Genomic DNA, 17,389 nt, shown 5'->3' on the forward strand with positions numbered 1-17,389 from the left:
GGAAAACAGCCAGTGTGCAAAGATTACTCCGAACAGACACGTTATAGTTCACCAGATGTGCGCACAAAAGAAGCACGCTGCGTTTTAGAGAAATACAACAACACACAAAAATTGTCTTGGTACGTTTTTGATCACAACTGTACACATAAAAGGACTTTTCATTTACTGCGACACGGTGTACAAGTACAGCATTTAAATATTACATTAAAGGCATAATTGTAACTCAAACATGCCTTAAATATTAATTATAGTGGCATTGCAACATCTCACTGTATGTATAGTTCATTCACACTCTCTCTCTCACCCACACACACACACACTCACTGCAGCCATGACCATAAGCTTGAAGCATTTATTTTTTTTACTATACAAAAAAGCTCTATATTTTCCAGTTTTGACATCTAAACAACAGAACTCAGTAGAACCCAAGAAAATAAGTTAACATCGTACCAAAAAAGAAGATTAAAAGGCCATTACTTATAACACTGTTGTTTCCTTTAGTGAGAGTTTGTCATATTCTGGTATTGAATAGGAGGTGGAGTAGAGGTTTGGCAGAGCGGAGTCTGTGTGTGGTTCCTCTGACAGCCGGGTGGGTCCGCGGGTTGCTGATATATTATGTTCCGTGTTTTCGGATCAGAGACCGTGACGCTGCCCTAATCATTCATCCGTTCAGCCGCACGGCCTCTGCTCTGACTCTGACTCTGACATTCAAAATATTTAACCCAGGGCCTGCGTCAGACAGTCCGTCACTTTTCCCCAAACATCATGCTCCGACGAATATTACACGATTCCTTCGGTGATATTCGCGCACGCTCTCGCTCTCTCTCTCTCTTAGACATAAACACACACACACACACATGCACACATGTGACAACATTATTTATAATTTATCATCACTATCATTTTCAATTATGTGAGGTTGTGCTGCTTTGGATGAGGCTATCTGCTAAGCTAAGCAAGTGAGTCAGCAGATTTTTTTTTTAATATTCAGACGGTGTGGTGTAGCTTGTGTCCTCCATTTTCACAGCAAAACACGATGACAGCACTTACTTATTTATTTTTGGACCACGAGGGCTGTTCAAAATGGACTTAAGGCCAAGCTGTGCTCAGAGCCCCCTCTGCTGGACCACATGAAAATTGCTTCACATGGCCAACGCACTTCTAGGCTTTATATTTTGAACTTATTTGGATTTTTAACATTCAATTTTGGAACAAATATCCTAATTTTGGATAATAAAAAGTTCATTTGGAATGCCATCTCGGTCAAAATGAGTTGATTTTTAAGATGAACGTAAACAACTTAATCAAGGAATTGAATGTTAAAAGCAGCTGCAGTAGCATAACAACTCGCTACAGTTTATTCTCTTTTCTTTTTTGCAACTGCTTTTGTTTAAAGCTAAGAAAAAAAATCTTTGAAAAGGTGCAAACACTGAGTGAGTCTGACCTTTAGAGAGGAAGTGTGTCTGTATGTATGCATAAATGTGTGCGTGTGCATTCAGTCTCCTCAGGTGTCTAAAATGTGCCTCGGCGCTCGGTTGGAGTTCACCTCCCCCCTCTCTTTCCTTTTCCTCTCGCCACCCGGAGAGGCGTGCTTCTTTTTGGTCTTTTTACGTTTTTTATCCACGCACCACATTTTCTCACAGTACTCTGCCACTCTCTGGGCATTTCCGTAGCCGATCAGCTTGAGAAACTCCTTATACCACTGCTTGGAGTGGTGGCCTGGGAGCGAGGATGGCACCAGAACCCTGGGGCTGGTGCTGGGGCCGATGCTGGGGCCGATGCTGGGGCCCGGTGGGGGGTCAGAGGAGACACTGCATGACGGTTTCTCCGCCTCCTCGTCATTGGACCCGCGGATCGCCGACTCTACCCGCTCCCCTCTCAGCACGTGCAGAGTGATGCGGAGTAACGTGTTGACGTATCCGTGTTCCACAGTCTGGCACACGTACACGCCGGCGTCTGAGCTCTTCACGTGTAAGAACAGCAGCCCGTGGGAAATCATGAACACCCGCTCATCACTTTCAACCTTCATGGAGAAACAAATTAAACATCATTTCTCTCTTTAGTGCAGTTTAGTGATCCAGAAGACACCTGCTGCACAGATTATGTTACGTAAAAATAAAGTCATGGATTAATCAGGGACAGTTGGTGTATTTGATGTATTTGAACCCACGTGAAGGATTCCAAACACTTACAGTCATAATATTGTAAGTAATTTAAACTTAGTGATGGCGGTAGCAGTGGCTCACAAAATCCTGTGTGCCGTGATCTCAAGCCACAGATTTTGTTTTTTTTCCCATGGACTTTGGTGCTTAGGAGAGTGAGCAGTTTGATATAAGCAGCATATGTATATGTGTATATGTATACCGCTTGTGATGGAAGGTATTTGAATTGTTTGTTTATTTATTAAAAAACAGTCACCAGTATGTAAATTCACTATTTTATAGTTTTGAGAGACACAAACAAAATTAAGTACTATGTGTACCTAATAAAGTGGTTATTCTTCCTCATTCTGATGCTCGGTTTGAACTTCAGCAGGTCTTCTTGACCATGTCTACATGCACAGACTGATTAAATATTTGCGTTAACAAGCAGTTGAACATAATGTTCCTTATAATGTGGCCTGTAGATGTATTTAAGTATCTGTTCCCCCTAATGTTTACATTTGTTTTTGTGTGTTGTTTGGAGAAAATATCAGTGAGCTGAGCGATAGTGAACATTAAACCCATAAAACAACTGATTTAATTTAGCACTAATGTGTTAAACACCTCGTGTTTCTCTCCTCCTTGATGAAGAAACCAGATGACTTTGGCCTGAAGTGATCGAGGGACACACTCCAGCAAAGTGCTGTTGTTCTCGACGCTGTACACCAACCGTTGAGATCCTTCGTCTACACACAAACAGACACACACATAAAGGGTAGTGAGGCAAAACAAAAAGGCCTTTTCATTCGCTTACAATATACAGTGATTGTTGTTTTGACTACCACAACACAATAACATCTGGCTTGTATACAGTGGGTGTCACAATGATGACCCCACTAAATGCACACAAACACGTGTGTTTAACACACATACACACACGCCACAGTCATTTCATACTCTAACCATCAATTTGTAGCCCATTGCACAGCTGGACGGCGTTGCCATGGCGAACATCCTGCCGCCTGAATCGTCGGCTGTGATGGGAGAGAGGGGAGGGGCGGGGGCAAACGAGGGTGTCATTTTGAGCATGTGATGGAAGACATTTGGTGAAAAGAGTTTAAAGAGGAGGTGAGGTGTGTGTGTGTGTGTGTGTGTGTGTGTGCAGCACACAGCAATCATGTCTATCAGGGACTTGAGAAACCAGCCTCGGAGCGTGGTGACATTCATCAGGGCAGGATGATATGATGGAACATTCACTGCTTTAATGTGTGAACACGCACACACACACACACACACACACACACACACACACACAAATACAAGTGTGTGTGCTGTCACCTCTTGGCGTAGACTCCAGCAGGGTAATATCTGGAGCAGGTGAAGCCATCCCACGCACAGTAAGGGTCTCTGGCCAGACAGCAATCAGCACATTCAGAGCCATAGCGGTCACACTGATGCAGTCTGACCTGGGCCACACCCACTTCAGAGCCAACGTAGAGCTGTTGCTGTATACGTAACAAAGAATAAATAAGACGTTACGGTGGAAATATGTCATTAGTTTCATGCTGATGATTCTGTCTTGCTCTCAGGTGTCAGTTTTACGTCGTCATTCTTCTCTCTGTTTATTTTTGCAGGGAAAATAGGCAAGACGTCGGCCGAGCTCAAAAATAGAGGCGCGTCTCAGTGTGTCAACATGGACGCTGAAATAAAAATGCAGCCGTGACGCACAGTCATGCACTGCCTTCTTTAGTGTAGCTTAAAGAAGGCAGTGTACGGGAAGAATGTACACTAAAATAACTAAATAGATACATAATTATGACAATTATTCTTTATAATATTATAATAAATAATAAAATCTTCCACAGGAACAATTCCGTATTTAGCGTGACCGCAGCACTCGGCACATCTTGCACCTCTTGAGCTGTTTTAGTTATTTTGTCTTGAAGTTTTCTTCAGTAAATTAAACCAGTTTTCTTTTAACACTTGCCACAATTATTCTTAGGATTCAGGCTTTAGTCTTTGATTTCTTTCTCAGCTGATCCTGTACTGCCTCCACAATATTTAGGTCTAGACTCTGGAGGTTAGACCTGTCATTGTCAGGAAGTACAGAAAGGTCTTTATAACAGCTTGAATACCACATATTATTGCTGATTTTTCTGATGCAACGATGATAGGATTTCTTTGTCTGTAGAACTCTGTGACCGTTGGCACTTTGAATGAAATAATGTGTTTGAAAGTCAACCTTGTATATTGAGAAGTATGAAACAGTCGGACAAACATATTAAATATTGGACCATTTTTACCTGTAGAGGCTGTTATTTTAAATCTGCTTACATATATCCAGTATGTTGGTGTCACATTCCAATAAAGAGAGTGAGGAAATATAATTATGTATAGTCGTAGCAAGTAGGCTACACTTTATCTCGATAATATACATATAATAGAATTTGTTGAAAAGTTATCTTGTGGCTAAACAACAGAACTGCGTTAATAAATGAATGAAGAACAGAATGGATTTAAACCTGCTCATACCCTTTTAGGTGATATCACCATCTCTCTGATTGGTGCTGACACCTGTTAACAGGAAAAAGAAAAAAGGTTATTTGAATATGAACCGTCTCTTCATTTCCAATAGGAATACCTTCAAATCATTATCACTTGTGCTTCTGTGGTAACTGAAAACAAACAAGGCCGCTAATCACTATTTTCTTTACACTGTGTAACAGAGGCAGTGATGATGTGTTTAAATTGCAGAACTTGTTCGGTTCCAAAGTCGAACTTGCTTTCACAGTTTGCGCCTAAAAATAGAGAGTACCTTGAATACTTGCAGCTCTTCCAGCAGCACCTCCTCCATGGTGTCTGTGTCTTTGTTGTAGATAGTGATGGCTTTCAACACGACCGAGTCATCTACACAGAGGGAGATATTTGTTTTACAGGGAATTATTCAATATTCTTCCACAGAAACGGAGAAAACTGGCAACAGTTGCAATTTAGTTTGAATATTTTATGCATATTTTACATCGAGCTGCCCATGGTTTTCTTGATTAAAGGTTCAGTGAAATACAATGAAGGGGTTTTTTATTGGCAGATATTTGGAAGCGTAGCATGGGTGAACACAGCTGAGTCTGACAACCATTTTGCTTTCACTCTGCAGACATGTCTGGCAAGGACCACAGAATCTTCTAAAAAAGGGGAACCAATCACAGACGGGGTTTTTTTCCCTGGCGCACAACAGGTGAGCTCAATGTGATGGCGACAGATAAGCAATGTGTATTGGTACACATCCAACATGGTGGCCAAACGACAACAAGCGTGTCTGTTGACGTGTTTTCCACATACGTCACCCAGATCATTGCTGTGATTGGTTCTAAATCTGTGGTCATGCCTCTGGAAGTGGAAGGTGGCTAGGATAAGTGTGGAACTGTGTTATGTAGCCTGAAAATAAGCATGTTTGTATGTGTATATATACTTTAGGTAAGAGGTTTTCGAGAGGCCACCATCTTGAGTCACCCACGTTTCTTCAGCATTTACTATTTTGAAAACAGAAGCTTTCTGTGCAGATGAGGATTAAGATAAATGTGATGCACAAACCAATGAAAGAGAATGAATAAAAGGAGAGAGTGCTAACAGTTGTACATTTTGCAACCGTGACAAATTCTTACACACTGGACCTTAAAGCACAATATTGCCAATTCTTTATAAAGAGTGTACCAGTGCCGATGTACAGAACATGGTAGTGTCCGTCCTGGGCTTGGACTCTGTCCACAGCGATCTGCGTCAGCTTCCTCCTGCCCGGCTCTGTCTGCAGCAGGACCGGTCTACGGTACTGGGGAAGCACTGGACGATACATGACAGGGTGGGACCGCACAAAGCGGAGAACCTCATCAGGAAACTCCTTGGAGCTGTGGAAACCACCGCCGCTGACTTTACTGGCACACTAGTGTGAGAGAGGAGAGACGTTACATGTGTTAGCAATTTGAACAGGCCCCTGTGTGACCTGAAGTGCTGTCCTACAAGCTCTCAACACTATTCCTCTTAAAGGGCAAACGTCCCGGACACAGACTGGAGCCGTATGCTGCGAATGCATAATGCTGATGCATTAGAGAATGAGGTTTTCAGAACAATGACGTGACCTTTGTCCGGTGTTTCTTCAATGCTCTTCGTAGTAAAACAAAAAAAAACTATAAATCACTACATTTTATTGGACACGTGGAAATCTTATTTTGAGGCTTTGAAATTGTCTCTTCTTTGTTGACATTTTGAAAATTCACCTGCGACCAGGCTCCTACTTTATGACACCACCTGTCAATCACACTGGTGCAGTACTTTGTCTATTTTTTTTCAAACTGACTCCATGTTACGAGTAAAGAAGAAAAGACCTGAAACGAAAACTGAAACTGAATGATAAATATCTCAGGGCAAACTACTAAAAGACAATGTCAAACTTTTGATAAATATCAGAAGTTTTAATCACTAATGTTACATTACAAAGTCCAAAATGCTATAATTATAACGTTCATCACATGCACTGTAAATTACCACGTGACACTCGGCTAATCTCATTAGTGAAGCGAGGCCATATTGTACGCCCAAGTAGAGCATTTCCATTTTATACTCGACATGCTTTTTAGCCACGCCTCCAATGAACCAGCCCTTGAGATCTATCCTCGTCAATATTAGCTGTGTGGATTTCACCGCAAACAAGACAAAGACAACGTCAATGTCCCGATCTGTCACTTATGCAACACCTCTGTTCCATTTTACAAATATTTAGGACTTTAATAAAACATAAAAGGCAAAAAACACAATGACAACACAAAAACATCACGGCGGCAGCACAAAGCTAAAGTGAACCAAATGAACCAACAGCAACACTGGAGAGCACAGAGACTAAATTCACTACAGAGGCAGGTGAGACTAATAAGACACAGGTGAAACACATGAGGGCGGGGCAGACAATCAAAAAGGAAGACAGGAAGTAAAAGTTCACCAGGTTAGGGGAAAATAGAAAGAAAAACAAAGAGTCTAAACAGAACAGCTCAAACAAAGAAACACCTTGTGAAATACTTATATTTATATCTCAGTCATCCAGGTCATAGTCATTTTCAGGAGTTAGTTGCAGGCAACTTAGTTTTTGTACTTATTTGTATTTAATAATTTGAATAAAAAATAGTATAATTTCATTATACTAACTTTGATTTGAAAGTCAGTTTTTGATTACACTTATTTAAATATACAGTATATTGGATTGCACTCTTTATTTTGATTAATGCCATTTTAATGTCTTTTATTCTATGATGTTCTTAATGTATTCCTATGCCCTTGTAAAGCACTTTGAGTTGCCCTGTAGGAATTGTTCCTACGTCATTGTGAAGGAAATCATGAGGTCTTATGTTAGAAATCTGTGCTTTAGAGGAGTTAGAGGAACGTTTGAGGACAGTTAAATCAAGACTTGAGGACTTACAGATCCAGGTCTGGGGTAGGGGACTCTGTCCTCGTAAGGTATCCAGTGATGCTCAGGTCTCTCTCTGTAGGCGAACGGACCATTAAAGGCTGCTCTGATGTCGTCCATGTTATAGACGCACACAGCGTAGCCTTTAAACACCGCACTGCAGGAGAAAAGTATCGTAGTGATATGAGGAATTGCAATATTGTGATTATTTACAGGAATACAGATGTCACCCTTCACCCACCTTGTTGTGCTAAAGAGGCCGAAGATTGTAGGGTTTTTCCCATCCTTGTCCTTGAGAACAAAGATGTCCTCTGTAACACACAATTGACACAAGATGAGAATTTGTTTTTTAGCCTCATCACAACCTTGGTCACTGTTAGTAACCAAAATTGTGCTGGTTCCTGAGGAAACAGCTGGAAATATTAAGTTCACATACCCCTCTTCCCCACTTGAATGTAAAAGCACACCAAAATGGAGCTGAGGATATGCTATTTCAAAAGGTGATAATAATTATTCATAATAATAAATAAGAGGCAATTTACAAAAACACATAATAAATGAGTAGAATTACATAGAAAGGACAGGCTAACACATGACTGTGTATGTTTACCTGTGTACAGTCTAATCTGCTGATCTGAAGTAGGTAGAAAAAGTGTGTGTCTGAACTGCGTCAAATGAGACATTGTCCTCGAAAGAAAGTTGAATATTTTGGAAACTATGAAATATTCCACATGTTTGCATGAAGTTTCTATGTTGAAGTATGTGGAAGTATGAGGTATGTGGAAGACAACTGGCCGCCGAAGAACAACATATAGTCGGGTTGTTTGCAGCAATCCCAATAAATTATGTAAAATGCCTGAGAGTAAAATGAAAAAAAATGATGCGTCCTGAGTGTGCCATTCAAAATATAAATGCTGTGTTGTGCCCTCAGGTCCACAGACGTGAATTGAATGAAAAGGACGCCGAACTGTGGGTCTTTGTTTTGTCTTTAGCAATCAAAAGTCAAAATGTGCTCTTATAAATGTTCTTTGCAGCTACATGTTGCCTGCCACCGATAAATCTGTCTTAAAATTGAAGGGTTGCCTAGAAATGTAGACGCTGTCACGCATGGATAACAAAGAAAAAGAACGTCTTTTAATAAGTCAGCATACCGAGATCATCAAAGTGTGTGTCAATGCCACTGGATCCAGCCACAGAGCAGATAAGACGGGTTTTCAGGAAGGAGCTCCATCTATTCACCAGCATCCTCTGTCCGCCCTGGTCATTCTGAGAGATGAGGGGAGATATGGATTATGACTTGCTCTGTCAGCATTTGCTGGATTATATCCAGATTGGCTTTAGACAAGAGCCGCACTCTCACCGCACAGACGCGCCCAATGCGGGTGTACACCGCCTTGTTCAGGCCGTCAGCATCCATCGCTCGCTCAGTGAAGAAGAAGTAAACTTTGTCATCGTCCCTGTCATCGTTGTCAGGGATAACTGCTGACCCCACAAATTTAGGCCCTGCAGGGGGAATAAGTGAGTTTACAGTTACATACAGACACGCGGTTAAAGCACCAGTGTGTGCAGTTTAGGTGAAATTATTTTTCATCAGGAGTTGGGTTTAGCCATTTTGGACCCGTATTTTAACAGTAACCCACAAAGGACGAACTAAACTTATTCATCTATGTCTTATCTATGTCTAATGTAACATATAATGTAACATATAAACATAATTTAAGAAGCTGATATTAATCTTAATCTTGTCTTGAACCATAACAAAACATTCAAACAAATTAATCAAAAAAATAGTTGATTATTAATTCAGTATTTGATTAAATATTGATTCATTGGTGAATCATAGGCAGCCTTTAAATGTCTAAGGAGAGAGAGAGTTGTTTTATTTTTAGTTTTGAGAACAAGCTTTGTGAATTAGAAACATTTGTTATTTTCTGTGTAAAGACAAATTGTAGGTATAAACCAAAACAATGACGATACTGACTCATAAAGAATAGTTATACAGTAGATTATTATGTGGCATATAATTTATTTTTTTAGTGTTGTATTGTCTCACTTGAAGCCACAAAGACTGTGTTTTGTAGTAAAATATTACTTGTGTGTGCTGATTTTATTTGAATTAAATAAGTTATGAGAATATTTTGCTTAAGTCTGAACTGAAGAAATGGAACTTTGATAAAGAAACAAAATATTGGATAAATCGCTGAAACTGTAAATCCAGGTGTCATACTGTATATCCCCACTTAAAATGTTTAAATTAAATTTTTTTTAAAAATCACTAATTTCATCTGCAAGAAAATTCCTTAGCATTTAAGAAGCACTACATACAAACTACTTCCAGTACACTCTGGCATAAATAACACCTTTTCTCCGGAGTGTCACAGTATTTTGACAACAGCGTTTGGTTTCTTACTAAATGTGCTTCCTCTTTGTGTGCTTCCCTTGCAATTAAAGGGAGATGTGACCATTTCGCTGTCATAAACACCAACCACTGAGCTGCTGCCTGTCGTCTCTCTCTGTGCGCGTGTACGTCTGGGTGTTGAGTCGACACAACGCGCCGTCGTTCTCCCAGTAGTCAGTGTACAGGCCGATGTACAGCTCTCCCCCTGATGTAAACACACACACGCACCAAATAATCATTGAATTATTAATGATGGCAGATAAATCCAAACGCAACCCCCTCATCCTGTATTTAACATGCTGTTTTCTCAAAGACCACAAGATGGCAGCATTGACTCTTTGGTGAGGACACCACGTCCTGACTGAACTACATTATAGTGTATTTAAATAAATGAAAATGATAATGAGACAAAGTAGTGAGGCTTACTGGAGAGAGTCGACGTGCAGGGACTCTTGGGGTCGTATGGACAACGTCCTCTGCCACTTGTGATTCTGTCCTCTTCAAGAGCAAATAGCTTGTCCTGAGACAAACACACACACATACAGAAAGACATTATTTACATGCAAATGTATTAATACTCATTTTATTTATATGGCACTTTTCAAGGCTAAGAAAGAATGCTTTACATATTATAAGAAACAGGAATACAGAATCCATTAAGACAAGACAAATTAAAAAGACGTGTCCTACATCCAGTTGAATTGAATGGTAATCCAAAAATGAGATGACATCAAGCGGCACACATGTTAAATAAATTAAATCCATTTCAGTCAATAAATCGGACAAAAGCGCAGCACACTTAAGTATCCAACTGGCTGCCAGTCATTTGTGGCCACTAAAGCAAAATGTACATTTCAAAAATGTAATTTAAGGAGTGACGTTCCAGTGGAGTAAAGTGATGCCCTTGCAACTTTGTTTTCAGATGAGTGTCCATAGAGCAAATCATATTTATGCTGTTATCTAAAAATGCCAATCTTTAGATAACAGTAGTGCAGCCTGCCCCACCGGTGTAATACATTTTTGCCCCTGCCCTTCCAAATGCCTGTGCACGCCACTGCTGGGGTGATTGAAAAGATTGTCTTGAATGAAAGCTTAAATGTATTAATCAAGTCATTCATTCATTCATTCAACATTAATGTTAAAGCATTAAAGCCAATAAGAGGCTGGATCAGTGAAGTAAAAGATGCTACAATATAACAAAAGCTACACAATAAAATGTTTTTTTAAATAAATTACAATAAGGTGAAAATGAGACTAAGTTGATAAATTAGTAAATAAAGCTCAACTCAAAGCTTACTGTCAGTTTTCTTGAGGTTGCTTTTCAAACTATGGATACCATCTGCTGCCCTCGGGTGTTTGTGAAGGCAAAACAGTGCGAGCAAAGTAATGAAAACAGGCCTCATCGTGTCTTTTTGTGTTGATAGGTAGAAGTCCAAGGCTGCTACCCAAAGACCCTGAGGGCTTTAGCGGTTTTGTAAAAAGGCAATTCCGATAAATAAGAGACACTTAGAAAGTGATGGATGATGAAGGAGACAAGGAGTGATCGATGACCTAACAAGGGACTGTGTCAAACCAACAATGTTCTGCTCTTATACTTCACATGTTCACCTCACACAGGCTTGTACTCTGCATGGTCCGGGCCACCACAGTGGTTTTCAGACTGTGACTGGCAGAGCAGAGAGGATGCTGGGTATTGATTTATGAGCAGCTGTGGAACCCCACTGTGCTGCTTCTGCTGCCCCGTGTTTGACTGCAACACAAGTCACTTTCTGGGTAAAACGCATCCATCAAACTCGGTCAAATCACTGCGGAGGTTTCTGATTTGATTCATTTGCGTGTTAAATGTATATTATTGTGTTTTCCAATACTGGTGATACAAGGTCACAGAGATTTTTCCTCAGTTTCGACGTGAAATCAAACTACAGCCGATCGCAATGTGTGTTTCTGACGTCACATTCAAAACCTTCATCCTGATGGATTACATGATTGATGTCTCACAAATTGTTTTTTTTGTTTTTGTTTTTTTTTTTGGGGGGGAGGATTTGGAAACAATTTGAAAGAAAACATGTGGAAAGGAACAGCTGACAAGCCTCAGCAGCTGCTCTTCAAACATCCTGAAGTGTCTGTGGCAGCTCCTCAACCAAGTCATGAAGGTCGCTGAGAATCTTTAGTATTTAGTCAAAGGAACACTCCATCATCTTAGCCTCCTTGGTGTCAACACTATATTTTCATTTCACCATTTAGTTTCCATGATTTAACAATGTGATTTTCAATGTTGCTGCACACGTGTCATTTTAATTATACGCCATCTCCTCTGCAACAATCTGATCTGAAGTTTTGAGGAGATCGGTCAATGCATGGTGAAAGTTATATTGCAAAATATGCAGAAGCAAAAATTGGTATTTTGGGTTAAATTGATGTTTAAAACATTAGTGTTTTTGTAAACACTTATAACTACTCTAATAACATGGTTATAATGACTAATAGTCCATTCTATTTCCAAGGTAATAGCTTAGTAATGAGCATTACTACAGGCTAATACATCACATGAATCTTTGAATGAATTAAAATTGATAAATATCAGATTATAAACTTGAAATTCATCCTCCCTTATATCCTAAAACACATTTGTTTCCGTGTTATTACCAGGCTAACACTTGGTGATTACTATTCTTCTTTACAAATTGAGTATCATAGTGTTACTGTAACATACTACATTTTCTATTTTACTTTATTGAGAGTTAAAGGGGACATATTATGCAAAATCAACTTTTTAATCATTTTAATACTTATATTTGGGACTCTGGAGGCCCTACCAGTCACCAAAGTGTGGAAAAAGAATACTCAGTCATGTCTTCCCGGTCCCCCTTAGTGTAAGTATAAGCGATAAAACACTCGATGTTGAATTCCCTGCTCTTATGACGGCAGCATGCGCATTTCACCGCGAATGTTACCGCCCCACCAGTAAGTTTACTTGGCGAGCTCCACCTTAGCTCCACCTTGTAAAATGCAAGAGTGGAGGCGAGGGAGGAAGAGCGGTGTTATGTCAACGCGGAGGGACAAGTGTGCTGGAACCCCCTGGAAGAAGTGGGTGTGTGTTTGCCTGTGTCTCATTTGCATATAAAGTGACCAGGCACAAAACCGAGCGTTCTGAAAGGGGCAGTTTTAACAGGGTTATTGAACTGCTATGGTGCTTCATCCTTAGGGTATTTTGACCAAAGCCCCCCCCGCGACCCTCTGGTGGAGGATAAAGCGGTACATGATGACTGACTGACTGACATAAGCAAACCATCCAACTTTGCTCATCCTATGAACATTCCTGTGATGACTAATGGCTGAGTGTGGTTGTTGTTTGAAAGCTATGCTGGGATGTGGAATGGAAACCTCCTTTCATGTCATTAAGAAACACTCCAGACTCCGGACTCAGGTTGACGGCTGCATGTGGCAGCTGCCTGACTTTGTAAAACAAAAAGTCATACATAAAAAACAAAAGTCATACATTTTGCCTTAATTCTGTCTGTCCTTTCACTGTCACGGGTGTCTGGAACCAATTATGGGCGACCTTGAAAGGTCAGGCTGCTGATCCATCACGGGTCTGACGTATAGAGATAAATAACTGTATCTACCTTATTCATGGAAGAGCCACTGGAGAAATGAGTGTGGGTGGAATACAGTGAAGGTGGTGGCAGCTGCATGACTTCAGTGTCACGCTGTTCCCACAGTGCATGATCATCCGCCAGTTTGATGTTGAAACGAAAACCAAGGAAGCCTCATTTATACTCAAGAAAAACACAGAGAGGGACGGAGCCTTTCGTCTGTACCATGATGGATGACACGGAGCAATACCACCAGAAATTGTGGGGGGCGGTATAGAGTCAATAGTCCAATCAGAGTCTATACTGGCACTAATGCAAACGGCTGTCTGATGAAACAAGTTGTTAAAAGTTGCGGCGGACGCATCTGCTTGTGTTTCTCTTTATTTTGGATCTAGCACAATAAAGTAACCTCTTCAATGGTGTTGATATCTGCAACTCGAGGCAAGAAAGAGGCATTTTTAAAGGGGTTTGGATTGTGTTAGTTTTCTTTTATCTGTGCGACCATCGTGACCAGGACTACCTGGGAGAAGAGATCTGGTATCACACTGAGACCTTCCTGGCTTAATAAAGGATGCATAACATCAAATAAAATCAAATAAAATCAAATAAAAACGTGGCACTCTAACTGAAGTGGTGCGTAACGTCCATGCGAATGCTAAAGACGCAGTGACAGAGATAGCATTTGTGATGGATGGATGTAAAACAGACAAAATGTAGAAAAGATAAGATAAGATAAGATAATCAACAGTGAATGTAAGCACAAGCGAGAGGTGGGATTATGACATCATTGTTCCCCAAAGTAGTGTATTGGAGTGGAGTTTTGAGATAGAAAAAAAACAAAAACGGAATTAAAAAACGGATTCACTGAGACTAGATTGCATGTGGACAACCCCTTAATCTCCCTTAATCTCGGACTTGGCTATTTGTCTGTCTTCAAAATAATAGTGGTCAAAATCTCTGGATCAGACAGTGAACAGATACAAATGTAAAATCCCATACAGTCCAAAATATCCTTTATATATCGATTGCTTCATAATGCACAGACTGTAAAAATGTTAATAAAAGTTTTTGAAATAGCTTGAAATGGTTTAAAAGGTGTGAAAGGACTGTATCAGACTGATATTGGGGGAAACTTACAGTGTCGCAGCAGCAAAGACAGTAAAGGTCATAAATAATGAACATGCATTTCCATATATATGGATGCACAATAGATCATATATTGACTATTAATTTGATAATAAGTAGAATAGAGACTGAGTTATGTTGGGGTTCAGGCTCTTTTCTCACTCCCTCCTGCTGTCAAAGCCTTTCCTCCCAGGTTGTGTCAGCAGCGTCCTCTTACTTTCGGACCAAACCCGATAAAATGCCACTGGTGCTGCGCTAATGCTACATCTCTCTGTGAAGTGTGCACTAAACTAAATTTATGTTGACAGGCTAATTTAGACTAATAGGCCGAGTCACCTGCACTTAAAGGGCACAAACATTTTTTGCTGCTCCATCAGTTTCTCGTTCTTTCTGGACAAAGGATTGCTTTCTATAGTAAAGGTTGCCAACCCCTGGCCCAGACACACATAAATATCCTGGACTGTTCAGTAAACTGACGTCTCGGAGATACATGTTGTACTGGGAAGAAAAAAAAAAATTGAGAAACATGCGCACTTAAAATTCCAGTGCGGCCAAATCGCGCTCATTACCAGGTGACACACACATTTGATTTGACCTCAGTGTATGAAGTCAGAACATTAGTCTTCTCTGACCTCAGAATCCCACCTGCAGCAACATGTGTTTACCACTTCAGTCCCATGTCCATCATGTCACCGCTGAGATCGCATGTGAAACAGTCAACTCTCTGCTCTCTGTGCCAAGTCTTTCCAGTCTTCTCTGTTCAGAGGATAGACTCTAACTAATGTTTTTCTTTCTGATCGGCAGGAGACAAAAGTGAACAACGGCCCACACAATGACAATATTCTGCGTGACAAAAATGCAAATGATTGGGGTAGAATTGCAAACACACATACAATGGTGCACAGGTAAGGCAACATTTCCACTCTCTGATAGTCGACATGTACATTTCTAGCTTGCACTGGTGAGGGAACAGTGAAAGTCTGTGGGACTCACCTGTCCCGAGTGTCCCAGCCTGACCAGGCCACAAACAGGGTTAAAGGCTCCTGTTCCACACACCAGCAGATGGGTGTGGTTGTACTGCTGCAAGACCTTGATGTAGTTTGCACATTCAGGCTGTTGACAGAGATACGGCGACGAAAAAAGAGAGTATAGTCAGGTGGCAGCTACAGTCAAGGACCTTGAGAAGGGACTGGAAGCTAAAGGTCTTATGGCCTTATGCATAAATCAGTCTGTACATTAACTGTATTAATCTCTAAAATGGATCCGTGTACTTGCATGATAAATCACTTTTACGGTTGGCTATAAGTCAATGCATATTATCATCTGTGAATCTGTGATAAACAACTTCCGCTATACTAACGATGTCCCTTTTAGATTGTTTACTTGTTGTCTCTTACCTTTTCCCTTCCTTTCATCAAACAATCCTCTATCTGAGGCTCTGTACTGGCCCACTGGATCTGAAAGAGAATGCAAATAAATGTGATAGTTCACACCACGGCTGCAACAAATGATTATTTTGATCCTTTTTTTGGGGGGCGTTAATTAGTTCTTTGGTCCATAAAATGCATAAAATGATTGGAAGCATCGCTCAGTGTTTCCCAAACCTCAATATGACCCTTTTTTTTCCACTGTCCACAGGTTGAGTTTGGTATATGGGCCATTCTACCGAATTCGTGCAAAGTCCAGAGTTGGAAACACATTTTCAAAAGTTGTTTTTTTCCAAAAACCTTGTCCATACATATATTGTACCATATGTCTATGGTACATATCTAGTAAAGGCGCAGTCAAATTTCATATATTAATGTCTGCCTGTTCTTGAAATGTTTTTCAACTCCTAAAATTTGTCACTACCGTAACACAGCAACACACTGCAATAAAAACCATTATATTAATCTGTTTATATTGTGTGTCCATACACCCTCTAAAGAATACTTTTAGTAATTTATTATGAAGGGTTTTACAACTAAATCAATTAAAATCATTTTTTTAACAAATTTACAAAGTTTATTTTCTAAGACTCATCAAAATTTAAATGCAATCTTTTTTGTAAAATGAATTACACTGATCATAGAGATCTCAGAGTTCATTAGTTATTACATTGAATGTATATTTAACCAATAGTTATCATAAAATGTTATTTAATGACTCAATTCTTATTTTATTTTACAAAACATTCAGTGTTACGGTAGTGACCGCACTGTTACGGTAGTGACTGCACTGTTTTGCTCATGACCACAGTATTTTGTTTGCAAGGTTGTATTATATCCCCTCAACCTTATTGCTTAATATTAACTCATAACCTGCCTTTTAATGTGAATTTTACAAACACAAATGTTATGTCTCTGATATGTGAACTTTAGATGTGGGTTGTCTGCAGTCGTGTTGAGAGCTGCCTGTGGGAGCTGCCTAGTGTTTCTCTGAGCATAGAAACGAGATTGTATTTTCTGAGCAACCTGCTTGTCAATGCGCTTCTTAATCCATGTTTCTCTTTATAATTGGCAGACTTGTATTTTTTTCTGCAAATTGTGCATGAGTGTGTTATGAAAAAGAAGGGTCTTTCTGCTATGCACAGGAACTCTGTGCTTCCATACTTCCTTCTGAGTTTTTGTTCTTGCGGAACATTTTGACTTCTCTGGCCTCACGCACAATCTATGGCACCGTTTTCTATATTTTTCTT

The 17,389-nt window shown here is 40.1% G+C and overlaps 1 protein-coding gene across 3 annotated transcripts in view; it reads right to left on the reverse strand.

The window, feature by feature from the left end:
* Positions 1–1,013: 1,013 nt before the first annotated feature.
* The window catches only part of sema3e (sema domain, immunoglobulin domain (Ig), short basic domain, secreted, (semaphorin) 3E), a 35,871-nt gene continuing 19,495 nt past the window's right edge, over positions 1,014–17,389 (reverse strand). For all 3 annotated transcript variants that reach the window (XM_044037014.1, XM_044037016.1, XM_044037015.1), the window contains 15 exons: positions 16,110–16,169; positions 15,706–15,825; positions 10,418–10,511; positions 10,080–10,196; positions 8,954–9,096; positions 8,745–8,859; positions 7,835–7,904; positions 7,606–7,750; positions 5,853–6,078; positions 4,957–5,048; positions 4,674–4,715; positions 3,480–3,646; positions 3,105–3,175; positions 2,766–2,887; positions 1,014–2,023 (listed from right to left, as the gene is read on the reverse strand). In XM_044037014.1, the coding sequence (XP_043892949.1) occupies positions 1,505–2,023; positions 2,766–2,887; positions 3,105–3,175; positions 3,480–3,646; positions 4,674–4,715; positions 4,957–5,048; positions 5,853–6,078; positions 7,606–7,750; positions 7,835–7,904; positions 8,745–8,859; positions 8,954–9,096; positions 10,080–10,196; positions 10,418–10,511; positions 15,706–15,825; positions 16,110–16,169 (2,103 nt within the window). In that variant the 3' untranslated portion in view covers positions 1,014–1,504. The remainder of the gene's footprint in view (positions 2,024–2,765; positions 2,888–3,104; positions 3,176–3,479; positions 3,647–4,673; positions 4,716–4,956; positions 5,049–5,852; positions 6,079–7,605; positions 7,751–7,834; positions 7,905–8,744; positions 8,860–8,953; positions 9,097–10,079; positions 10,197–10,417; positions 10,512–15,705; positions 15,826–16,109; positions 16,170–17,389) is intronic.

The sequence above is a fragment of the Solea senegalensis genome, linkage group LG10, assembly GCF_019176455.1.
Source record: "Solea senegalensis isolate Sse05_10M linkage group LG10, IFAPA_SoseM_1, whole genome shotgun sequence".
Lineage (NCBI taxonomy): Eukaryota > Metazoa > Chordata > Actinopteri > Pleuronectiformes > Soleidae > Solea > Solea senegalensis.